The 13,359-nt window shown below is 41.5% G+C and overlaps 1 protein-coding gene across 2 annotated transcripts in view; it reads left to right on the forward strand.

Moving 5' to 3' along the window:
- LOC126260015 (uncharacterized) overlaps nucleotides 1-13,359 on the forward strand; it is a 159,822-nt gene that overhangs the window by 94,456 nt on the left and 52,007 nt on the right. For both annotated transcript variants that reach the window (XM_049957176.1, XM_049957177.1), the window contains exon 8: nucleotides 9,014-9,264. In XM_049957176.1, coding sequence (XP_049813133.1) covers nucleotides 9,014-9,264 — 251 coding nt within the window. The remainder of the gene's footprint in view (nucleotides 1-9,013; nucleotides 9,265-13,359) is intronic.

The following is a 13,359-nucleotide window of genomic DNA, read 5'->3' on the forward strand; positions in this document are numbered from 1 at the left end:
CCTTCCAGTTATCGACCCATTTCCCTTACCAGCTGTGTCTGTAAGGTGATGGAACGAATGGTTAACTCTCGTTTGGTTTGTCTGCTTGAATCTCGACGCCTACTGACCAATGTACAATGTGGATTTCGTAGGCGCCACTCTGTTGTTGACCATCTGGTTACCTTGTCGACCTTCATTTTGAACAACTTCCTGCAGAAGCGCCAGACAGTGGCTGTGTTCTTTGATTTGGAGAAGGCTTACGACACCTGTTCTCCACAGGATGCATACATGGGGCCTTCGTGGTCGCCTCCTTGTTTTTATTCGTGCATTTTTAATGGATTGAAAGTTCAGGGTTCGTGTGGTTTCTGTCCTGTCTGACACCTTTCGCCAGGAGAATGGGGTGCCACAGGGCTCAGTTTTGAGCATCGCTCTCTTCGCCATAGCGATCAATCTAATAATGGATTGCCTCACAGCTGATGTATCAGGCTCCCTTTTCGTGGACAATTTTACCATCTACTGCAGTGCGCAGCGTACATGTTTCCTGGAGCCCTGTCATCAGCATTGTCTTGACCATATTTACTCCTGGAGTGTCGCCAGTGGCTTCTGTTTTTCTGCCGAGAAAACAGTCTGTATTAACTTCTGCCGCTACAAAGAGTTTCTCCCACCGTCCTTACATCTCCGTCCCGTTGCTCTCCCATTCGTGGAGACAACAAAATTTTTAGGTCTTACATTTGACAGGAAACTTAGCTGGTCTCCACTTGTGTCATATTTGGCTGCCCATTGTACCCATTCTCTAAATGTCCTCCGGGTTCTCAGTGGTACGTCGTGGGGAGCAGATCGAACCGTCCTACTTCACCTATATCGGTCGATCGTCCGCTCAAAGCTGGATTATGGGAGCTTTGTATACTCCTCTGCACGGCCGTCCATCTTACGCAACCTCAACTCTATACAACATCGGGGGTTACATCTTGCAATCGGAGTGTTCTATACTAGTCCCGTCGAGAGTCTTCATGCTGAAGCCGGTGAATTGCCACTCACCTACCGGTGCGATATACTGCTTTGTCGGTATGCCTGTTGGCTATTATCAATGCCCGACCACCCATCTTATCGTTCCTCTTTTGACGACTCTCTCGACCATCAATACGGGTTGTATGTATCTGCCCTGCTACCCCCTGGAGTTCGCTTTCATCACCTCCTTCAGCAACTTGTTGTTCCACTCCCTGCAACCTTTAGAGTGGGTGAGAGCCAAACGCCACTTTGGCTCCAGGCTCAGGTTCGCGTTCACCTTGACCTCAGCTCGCTCCCAAAGGAGGTTATTGTAGCTTCGGTATACCGCTCGCGGTTTGTCGAACTTTGGTCGAAGTTCATTAATACGATCTTCATTTATACAGATGGCTCTAAGACCAATGGCGGTGTCGGGTGTTCTTTTATTGTCGGGGCACACAGTTTCAAATACCGGCTCCATGGCCATTGTTTGGTCTTCACAGCTAAGCTATTTTCCCCTCTATCAGGCTGTTCTTTACATCCGCCACCACTGACATTCTGCTTATGTCATCTGCTCTGACTCCCTGAGTGCCATCAAGAGCCTCAGTGATCCATATCCGGTTCACCCTTTCGTGCACCGGATCTAACACTTTCTTCAGCAGCTGGCGGACAACGGTTCTCCGGTTACCTTTACGTGGGTTCCTGGCCATGTCGGTATCCCTCGGAACGAAGCTGCAGATGCCGCGGCCAATGCTGCGGTCCTCCAGCCTTGGATAGCTTCTTGTTGTGCACCTTTATCTGATTTTAGCAGGGTCATTTGTCAGTGCATTTTATCGCTGTGGCATGCCGATTGGTCTACACTTACTGAAAACAAGCGTCAGGCCTTGAATCCTCCCCCATGGCTTGGATGACCTCTTCACACCCTTCTCGGCGGGAGGAGGTCGTTTTGGCCCGGTTACGGATTGGACACTGCCGGTTCAGCCACCGCCATCTGCTGACGGCTGCACCAGCGCTGTTCTGCCCATGTGGGCAGTTGCTGACAGTACGCCACATTTTAACGTCCTGTCCAAATTTTAATGCACTACGCATTGATCTTGGCGTGCCACGTACTCTGGAGGAAATTTTAGAGGATAACCCAGGAACAGCTGCTCGCATTCTTCGTTTTATCCACTTGACAAACCTGTCTAAGGACATTTGATTATGCAGTTTTCTTTTAATCCATTGCCTGTTAATGTCCCTTTTATAGTGTTGTCCTTTTTAGTTGCTGTTTTAACATTTTGCCTCGCAGTGCATTCATTACTCCAGTCCAGTCGCAAGCATCACTTTCCCATAGAATTCCCAACAAAATATGGCCAAGAAACAGCTGGACCACCCAGTTGCTGAGCATGCTGCCCAACACAACATTCTTCATTTTAATGACTGTTTCATAGCCTGTGCCATCTGGATCCTTCTTACCAACACCAGCTTTTCTGAATTGTGCAGGTGGGAACTCTCCTTGTAATATATCCAATGTCCTCTTAACCCTCCTGGCCTCAACCTTCATTAGTCATTGTCCTTCACCTACCTATCCCCTCTTTACACTCCACGGCCTTCCATTCCACAAGTGCACTCACAATCTTTTTACTGCCCTCCTCCTCTGCTCTCACCCCCTCCCCTTCCCCCTCCTGTCCAACATCCTAACTGCATCTAGCTGCCCCTTTCTCTCTCTCCACCTCATCCCCACATGCTCCCACAAATAGCACTTTACCATTCCTTACCTATACCCAACTCCCCCCCCCCCCCCCCCTCCCAGCTACCACCATGCTGCTTCTCCCGTAATGCGCAGCTGCTCGCAATCTAGCCCCAGCAGCCAGAGACATTGGTCATGTGTGTGTGAACTGTGTTTGTGTGTGTATATTGTCTATTTCAGAGGAAGGCATTCTGGTTGAAAGGTTACGTTTTTAGTAATCTTTTTGTTGTGTCTGTCTGCAAATCAAAATCTCCACTGTATGGTGAGTTGCAATCTTTCCTTTTCCTAATGTTGTCTTTGTTTCATAGTTTTTTTATTTGACACACTGTAGACGGTGGCACAGATTTGACAGAGATGGATATGAAGGGGAAGATGTGCCACTGAATACTTTATAAATCTGAGATACAAGGCCCGAAGGAGGAATTGAACTCGGGTGAAGTAATGCACTAACTGGAATTGAAAAATGTTTATGTAATGCCAAGTAAAAGAAAATTAAACTAGAATATATACTGTTAAATCACAAATAAAATATACTGCAGATCATTACAAATATTGTTTATCTGTTCCACAATACTTTTTGATGGTTTTATACTATAATTATCAGGTGGACTTAGGTATTTCAGTACCAATATGATTTATATGTCCCATAACATATTTTGGGAGTTTGTCGTTGCTTAAGATCACCACAGATATTTCTGTACTTGGCAGTTGACATATTTTTAATCATAGTACTGCTGCATATTGTTTGTTTAGAATACACAAGAGAAAATGCTGTCCAAGGTGCCACAAACACATTTCACTAGTTACCATCTTACTTTACAGGTTAAAACAAGCAAAAAAATTAGTTGAGATGTATATTTTCACATTTAATCAAAATTTAGATGATTTGTAGTTACAAGTAGCTTGTAATATTGATAAGATATTTTAACAACACTTTACAGACATCATGCTAGCGGTTTAGTCAAATGAGTTGTTCCCATCATTTACACACATTACTTTACATTTATTTGTGCTGAGTTTCAACTGCCAGTCTCTGCACCAAGTGTTGAACATCTGCAGGTGTTCTTGGATTTTATTAAAATTTGCAACTGCATACTCTGGAGCTGTTATTGTGAACAGTAACTGGCTCTAAACACCCCAGTGATGTACAACCAAATCTTCTGTCATATTTTTAGTTTCCTCCCCATTGATAATGTACTGAGTCTTATATATCAGGAAGTCTTCAGTAGATACACAAAGCTGTTCCATTATCCTAAACATATATTTTCCTGATTAATTACCACAGAACAGTATTTGAATACTGTCTTGAAGTCAAGGAATATGGTATCAACCTTCCATTATCTACTGCTTTCTTGTTCTCACAGACAAAGAGAGGTATCTTAATTTCGCACTGTTGTTGCTTGTGGAAACCATATTGTTTCTTGTAGAGTAGTTTTTCAGTCTTTGAAAATCTTAAAAAATACAAACACAAGTTTTTCTACTATTTAAGAACAGATAGATGTCTACATCTTCATTTATATCAGTCCTCTGCAAAGCACTGTGAGGTGCATGTCAGAGGGTACCTCCCATTGTACCAGTTACTAGGATTTCTTCTCGTTCCACTCACCTATGGGGGCAAAGGAAGAATGATTGATTGATTGATGCCTCTGTGTGTGCAATAATTGTTCTACTCTTATCCTCACAATCCCTACCTGAGTGATATTTAGGGGGTTGTAGTATATTCCTAGAGTAATCATTTAAAGCCGGTTCTTGAAACTTGCTTAATAGACTTTCTCGGGGTAATTTATGTCTATCTTCAAGAGTCTTCCATTTCAGTTCCTTCAGTGTCTCTGTGATGCTCTCCCATGGATTAAACAAACCTATGACCATTCGTGTCACCCTTCTTGTATATATTCAATATCCCCTGTTAGTCCTATCTGGTACAGATCCAATACACTTGAGTAATATTCCAGAACTGGTCATACAAGTGATTTGTAATCAATCTGCTCTGAAGACTGATTGCACTTCCTGAGTATTCTACCAATAAACTGACGTCTGCCATCTGCTATACCACAACTGAACCTATATGATCATTCCATTTCATACCCCTACAAAGTGTTACAGCCAAGTATTTGTATGAGTTGACTGATTCCAACAGTAATGCATTGATATTATTGTCATAGGATACCACGTTTTAATCATTTTGTGAAGTGCAAAATTTTACATTACTGAACGTTTAAAGCAAGTTGTCAATCTCTGCATCACCTTGAAGTATTATCAAGATCTGGTTGAATATATTAAGCAGCTTCTTTCAGATAGTACTTCATTATAGACAACTGCATCATCTGCAAAAACTCTGATTGCAAAAACTCTGATTTTGCTATTAATATTATCTGCGAGGTCATTAATATACAACATGGACAACAAGGGTCCTAACACACTTCCCTGGGGCACATCCTAAGTTACTTCTACATCTGACAATGACTCTCCATCCAAGATAAAATATTGCGTCCTCCCTGTCAAAAAATACTCAATCCAAACACAAATTACACTTGATACCCCTTATGATCGTACTTTTGACAATAAGCATAGGCGTGGTACTGCGTCAAATGCTTTTCAGAAATCAAGGTATACTGCACCTACCTGACTGCCTTGATCCAAAGCTTTCAGTATGTAATATGAGAAAAGTGCAAGTTGGGTTTCCAATGATTGATGTCTTCATAATCCATGCTGGTTGGCATTGAGAAGGTCATTCTGTTCAAGATGATACCTCATTATGTTTGAGCTCAGAATATGTTCTGCTTCTACAACGAATCAATGTCAAGGATATTGGAGGGTAGTTTTGTAGTAGGTCATTTCTACTACCCTTCTTGTAGACAGGTGTGGCGTGTGCCTTTTTCCAAGAACTGGGCACAGTGCCCTCCCCCTTCAGGCAGGGATCTATGATAGATTATAATTAGAACAGGGGCTAACTCAGCCACAAATTCAGTATAGAATTAGACAGAGATTCCATCAGGCACTGGAGCTTTGTTCAGTTTTAATGATTTCACCTGCTTCGCAACACCACTCATACAAAATACATATTTCATTCATTTTTTTCAGTGGTACGATGATTAAATCGGGGCAATTCTCCTAGGTTTTCGCTTGTAAAGGAAAATTTGAAAATGGAGTTAAGCATCTCAGCTTTTGCTTTGCTACTCTCAATTTGAGTTCCTATCTCATTTGCTAGGGACTGGTCACTAAATTTGGTACCTCTAACAACTTTACATATAACCAAAATTTATTTGGGTTCTGTGAAATATCACTTGACAGTATTCTGCTACTGTAGTAATTGAAGGCAATCAAATGTTTCTCTCTTGACACCCAAACATGTTTCATTTGACATCTCACTATCTATAGCCCTACACTTTGTTTTACACCTGGTGTTTTTATAAAAACAGTGATTGTTTACTGTTTACCATGGAGGTTCCCTCCCATTATGAACTGTCCGCCCTGATAGCTGAGTGGTCAGTGTGACGGATTGCTGTCCTAGGGACCTGGGTTCGATTCCCGGCTGGGTCAGAAATTTCCTCTGCTCAGGAACTGGGTGTTGTGCTGTCTTTATCATCATTTCATCCCCATCCGGCATGCAGGTCGCCCAATGTGGCGTCGAATGTAATAAGACCTGCACCAAGGTGGCCGGACCTGCCCCGCAAGGGGCCTCCCAGCCAATAATGCCAAACGCTCGTTTCCATTATGAACAGTCCTACTGTGTACATATCTATCCAGTGTATAGTGAACTGTTCTTTTAAACTTGAGCCAGAGTTCATCCACATGCTCCTGCCCTGTGCTGAAAGTTTACTGAACATATATATCATTGTGCTTGTTTTAGTTGCCCATTAGTTTACTCATACTGAGTATGAAGGGGTGATCTGTATTTACTTTCTTATGAGAGGAAAAACTTCTTAGACAAAATCGCAACAAAACACTGTATTGTTGATAACCAGTTTCAGTAAACTACATTACCATCATTAGATCTTTGTACAGGTTATTATAAACATATTGTGTCATATACACACAAATTCTTTCCATTAAATCTCCAGATGCACAATATATGACATGAATGACGTGTTGGCACATTAAAAGTAAAGTTTAAAATTACTATATACACAAATCACCACAACATTGCATCCATATAATCACATGTCATGCCTACTAGAGGGCCACAAGACTGACTGTCACCAGCCAGTGCATAAGGTGAACTGACAATAAAAATAAAATGAAACTGTCGTGTGACTAGGGCCTCCCGTCGGGTAGATCGTTCGCCGGGTGCAAGTCTTTCAATTTGACGCCACTTCGATGACTTGTGCGTCGATGGGGATGAAGTGATGATGATTAGGACAACACAACACCCAGTCCCTGAGCGGAGAAAAATCTCCGACTCAGCCGGGAATTGAACCCGGGCCCATAGGATTGACATTCTGTCACGCAGACCACTCAGCTACCAGGGGCGCACAACTGACAATTTTAGCTATTGGCTGTTGACAGTCAGTTTTGTGGTGCCCTAGTAGGCATGACATGTGATTATAAGGACTGACAATCTTATGATAAATGCAGGTAGTGTATTGACTAATCCTCTCTAAGGGAAAACTAGATGTAACACAATAAGTTAGTTACAAAATCTCCTACAGTAACTATATAACAAATGCGGAATTGCTACACATTGCTCGTGGATTATGCAGAGAACAATGGTATCTTGATAAGATTCTCAAAAAACACATTTATTTGTGTTAATGTACAATACAAGTTCAGGGATGATGTATGCTTTGGCAGAACTGTGAACCACAAACACTGATTTGCTATGAAATAAATTACATACCCAAAACACTCATACTGGTAATTTACGAAAATATATTTTGTAATTGTCTGAAAATTCTCAAACTAATCTGTTTCTCACTTAATTGTACAGTGAAATTAGAGAACAGTTGTTTTGAACGTGGATAGGCCTACTGTTCTCAAAAATTTTAAAAGAGCACAATAAAGTTTAAGCGTACAATTAATGATAATAGTACGAGTTTATCGCAGCACTCACTAATGTTCAAAATTTCACAATGTATTACAGTAAAAACAGGTATTGATACAATCAGTGAAAAGAGTATGCAGAAACTATGCAAACAGTGAAGTATGTGAATCTAGAACTGTAAATTGGCACATGATATTGTGCTCGTGGTCTCACTCAAAGAAAAATTTCAAATTCGGCTTTTGTATATAAATAAATGTGTGTATTGCATGGATTTTTCACTTAGCAGATTCTGTGCACCCTTCTACACTGGTGTGCCAAAAAGGAACATTGCTGTGTGAGTTTATCTCTATCAAAATTGCTAATCTGTGTGACACCAACAAAACAAGTCTTCTGTCTGTTGCAATTAACCAACTAGATGTCACTGGTATAGGCTTATGGGCATCTGTCTAATGTCTCTTCTTATAAACAGAAATGGGCTGTGTTTTTCCCTGTCATTTGGATTACTTTGCTATTGTAGTGAATTACAATAAACTACTACTAGAAGGGGAAAAAGTTCTTTTGCATAATAATTAAAATCAAACAGCTACCACATCATATGCAGTATCCTTTCCTTAGTTGAGTTATTTTTAATTGTTTCTCAATTCTGCAGCACATATCTTTGTGTAACTTCAGCAGTTGTGGAATGGTAGAAAACAGAAACCATTGTATGATCTTGTTCAGTCAAACATACTTAGAGGGCAGAATGCAGTATGTAAATCTTTTCTCTGTTGTCCTCAATGTGATCAATGAAAATAATCAGTGCTTGAATATTTAATTATGTGATAAAAAAAGGTCTACTTACCAGTTGGTAGCAGAAGAACAAACATATAAAAGATATGGAAATGTACAAACGTTTCAAACCAGTGGCTCCTTCTTCTGGTAGAAGGGTTGAAGGAAAAGGAAGGGGTACAAAGGAAAAGGAATAGTGAAGTTTCGGGAATGGGAAGAGTTCTGGAAAAGTCGCCCAGAACCACAGGTCAGGGGAGACTTACCCGAGGGGATGAGACATTTTTGGCTAGGTTGCCACAAAATTCACATGTTTCCCAAATATACTTTGTGTTGAGTTCTCTGGATTGAATGTTTCACACACTATTATCATGTTTGTGTTTTGCTAGTTTTGAAACACATTTCACTCTGAAATATATATTTCTATGTATTGGTTTAAGGCTTTTGTTGACTCCTTCATACTGTATGATGAGTTACTTGATTCCATGGTATTTTGTGAACTGTTTCCAATATGTTTCTATTTTTGTGCCTACCGGGCTCCTCTTATTGTCATCATCATAGTTTGTTCTTGTTAGGAATGCTCGGGTGGAACGGACATTGGGGAGAAATGCAAAAGGTCTTTTGCACCCCATTTCAGAGATAGCATCACTATCATGTTGTAGTGATGGATGTGTGGCATTGGCCCATACACACCCTCGCCTATTAGAATCATGGCGTAGCGAAGCAGCTGCTGGGCAACGTCGTGCTCGTCGAGCTCTTGCTGAAATGCTCACCCCTTCTGGTGGCACCAAGGCAAACTGCTACAAGTTCATTTCTCTTGTAACAGGTGAGGCCCAAGAATATAATACTTCCTGATACTACACAGAAGTACAAGTATTTAGTTATTTATGCAACATGTAAGATCTATTTTGTAGTGTTTTGTAGTGTGTGGAATCTTCCACTGCAGAAGAGTTTAAACATTAGCACAGTAGCTTGTAGGTTACTCATCCAGTCACAGATTCAAAAACAAACACTATTGATTACTCCTGAAAATGCTCTCTGTTGATTTAATGAATTTGCGCAAAAAGTGCTGAAAACTATGTAAAACTATGTTTATAATACAGGCTTTCACTTCCCTGTTTCAGTCAAAGAGTGGCAATATGGCTAAAATGTTCTAAAACTGATGCTCTCTTCACCGTTGATTTATGAAAAACCTACTTGAAACAAAATTTGTCATGCTTACATAAATTCTTTTTGGACTTTAATAGCTGAATACTTTCTTGAGTTTGTATTTGTCCTACAAATATTTATGTTCTTTATATAATGTCAGCACCAAACGCTAAGGCTTGTGGGAGACAGCAGCTAAGGACAGCAAATGAAGAGACATAGTTATTCCTTGGGCGACTAGCTGAGTTGTTTTTTTCTCATTCATCATTTGCTTTAATGTTTTGACTGTTCTGTGTTTATCTGTTGTTAAGTGGCAATTTTCATGTAACCAAGATGTTAAATAGTTATTGTTCCGTATTCTGGGAAGTTACTGTAAATTATTGCTATGTATTCTGGGCAGTTTCTGTACTGGTAGACTACACCAAGAGCATTACCTATAAAATGCTGACCTCAAAAGCATGAAAGAAAGCAGCAGATTAAAGCACGGCACAGAGTGAGATGTTGACTTCACATTATGGTGCTGAACAATACTATATAGAAGAACAATTTTCCCACTTGCAAGAAGAGCTAGAGAGAGAGGCTAGGGACCTGTAAATGTGAAACATGTCATGTAATAATGGGAAGTTGTGTTGACAAGCCGTGCATACAGCAGACAAAAGAACTGAGGCCTCTAACGGAGCTGACAATCGGACAATTAAAACAGGAGTGCCAAAGTTCCTACAGGAGAAACCCAAACTATGATTTCTGACTATAGAGTTAGCATGCAGAACAATGTCATGAACACTATACAAAGTTTGAAGTGGCAGGTGGAGGCCGTGTCAGATGTCATTTTGAAGCATCCTATTCAGGACATACATTACACGGTGGTCAAGGTGTATGAGCAAATCTTTAGATGACCGGTTGCAGCAGGTCCAGCAGTTCAAGCTTATTGGTGACAGGACACCTTATGAATTCTGGCGGCATCTCTGGAGTTTTGTGGAGGGGACAGCAATGTCAGATGAGATGCTACGACATGTGTGGCTTTTGCAGCTGCTGCTGTCAGTGAAAATAGCAGTAGTTGCGTATGGGGTGGGCAACTTAATTTCTTTATCATCAGTCACTGGCAAGGTCCACATGATAGTAGGGCAGGCAAGCAACTTAGCAGTAACACAGGTAGCTGATGATGGCAGCACAGCATAAGCTGCAGCTATGTGCCAGGAGCCAAGCAAGTTCGTCAGTGAGCAGCTCTGCACTCTAAAGTTATAGTTGGGCACAATGCATTAACAATTATCAGTACTGAAGCCAAACAGACAGGATAATGAGCGGAGAGGTACGGTGCAGCAGCATTTATCTGCCAACAGAATCAAGGACCAGATGGGCTAAATTGTTGAGTGTGTTGGTACCACAAAAGATGTGATATGAGGACCATGAGATGCGTGTTTCCCTGCACATTCCCAAATGGCCCCAGTGGCCTGCAGTAGGTGCAGCAGGCCACATAGCTTCACAAGAGTGGCGCAGTATGTATGAAGGAATAGACATTACGTCCACAGACAACGTTGGTGGAGTGATAGAAGACAAACAGGATGCACCACTCAGGATCAGCCCAGTTATTCGAGACAGTCCTTCCGTGCCCATGCAGATGTTCTTACTCTTGCCTGCTTTCGTTGTCATACCGCTTATTTGTGACAGGCAGGCAGGAAAATGGATATTTCGTGGTTGACTCAGGTCAGATGTTAGCACACTTCTATTTAATCAAAATCAGGAAGAGCAGTGGTGCACCAGTCCACCTAACTGCCCCTAACAACTCAACCATCATGACTTATGGCGAACAGAAGGTGACAGTGCAAATAGGTTTCAGCAAAGTTTTTGAGCCAGTCTGTTGCTGGCTCGATCTGGAGTGCGACAGTTCAGTTTGATTTTAGGTGTGTTATCATTCATCCACAGTTGGCAACACCCACTCTGGTGGAGCCACCGTGAGTTTTGGCGAGGCTTCTAGCAAGGAGATGGGTGCTCACGGTGAGTCAGCCCGGGAGGTAAAACAGTGGAGTTCTGTCCCATGGCTGTAACCTGTATTGGCAGCTGTCCCAATGGTTGTCTGTGTGGAGTTGCATGCAGAGTCCGTAAGGACTGTAGGTTCAGCCATTATAACACTGATGTCCAAATCTGCTAGGTGCAACGGGGCAAACCTCATTCTTACTCAGCTGTGGGCAACACGTGTATCCTCATGTGGAGCGTCAATTTGAATTACAGGGTGCAATGGTGCCTTGGACATCAGAGGTACTTCATTATTTTGAGATGAGGTGTGACCTTGAACACTGTGCAGTATGATGGCTCAGATGAGGGGGACCAGTTGTGGAAACTGTTGACACGACTACTGGATGCATCGTTTGGCAGGGTACTGTTTGGGAAAGGTGACCATCACGTGAGTTCAGCGCATGAGCTGTACCCTTGAAAAGAAGTTGTTTGCCTGGGCCACTTCCTCCGTGTGTTATTGTCCTAAGGATCACCTTGAATACCCTCTGTGTATTTTATTGCGATATTAACTATCAGTTTCTGATGGCCATTTGCTCTGTATTTAACTTTTAAGTTTAACACTAATCTATTTCTTTGTCTACCTCATTGTGAACTGTTGTGCACTGTCACAAGTATGTAAGTTGTTTGCTATAAATCATTCACCTTCTGTGGTGCATCAACAGAGTTATTGAGTTCGCAGTAATGTTTACATTAGTTAAACTCATGAAGTTGAAGTTTTGCAGCAGGTCAGTTTTATTTAAATGTTCTTAAAGAGTACATTAATTACGGTTAAGAAAACAAGTTTTAAATTTTACCTGTTGCTGAGTTTTTTTAAGGTTCTTTATTTTAAAGATTTTTTTAAAATTATTTGATGTCATATTGCTCAGTTGTCAAAAAGAATCCTTAGAATTTCACTATCTAGTGTATTTGTGGCTGATTCTTGCTGGTCATAAGATTTTATGTTTTGCGTGTTTTAGAATGTACCTTCTCTCGGTTTTAGTTTTGCCTTAAATGTCCAAGGGACCGTTTTCTGAGGGTCAGAACTGCATCATTGTAAAATTAAATTGAAAGTGTTCTTCCTGTTGTAGAATGCTAAATTTGGTAATGAGATGTTGTCTTCTTGTTCATTGATTCATTTGTGCTGTTTGTGTTAAATATTCTCAAGGATCAGTAAAGAGACTGTTTAGTTTGTTAAATATTTTTGTGGCATAGTTGCTTACTGCTCACCCTAAATCCTTACTCCATACCAGATGGTAGCAGAGTGTGTTTTCAAGGGAAAAGCTCATGCACTGAACACCCTACCAACTGATGTGTCCAGCAGTTTGGGTCAGCAGTTACTGAAAAATACTCCCTGCAACCACCATACTGTAGAGTGTACCAGGTCACACCTCACCCCGAAATAAAGTACGTTCGACATCCAACAAATGTCTCAACTCTACCAAGGCACCATCACATCCTGTAATTCACATGTGGTGCTGAGCTCAAGGATACACAGGCTGCCTATGCCTGAGTCAGAATGAGGTTTTCCCATTGCACCTAGCAGACTCAGACATTACCACACTTGCGCCTACACTCCTTACGGACTCTGTGCGCAACTCCGCAGATAAACATTGACTCCTGCTGACAACAAGTCAGCGCTCTGGAGTGGAACTTCACTGTTTCACTGCCTGGACCGACTTGTTACAAGTTGCCCACTTTCTCGCTAGAAGACTCATCAAAACTCATGGTGGTGCCACCAGAGCAGCTGGAGCCAACTGTAGGTGAATGATAGCACACATAAAAT

The sequence above is a fragment of the Schistocerca nitens genome, chromosome 5 (assembly GCF_023898315.1).
Source record: "Schistocerca nitens isolate TAMUIC-IGC-003100 chromosome 5, iqSchNite1.1, whole genome shotgun sequence".
In the NCBI taxonomy this organism is placed as follows: domain Eukaryota; kingdom Metazoa; phylum Arthropoda; class Insecta; order Orthoptera; family Acrididae; genus Schistocerca; species Schistocerca nitens.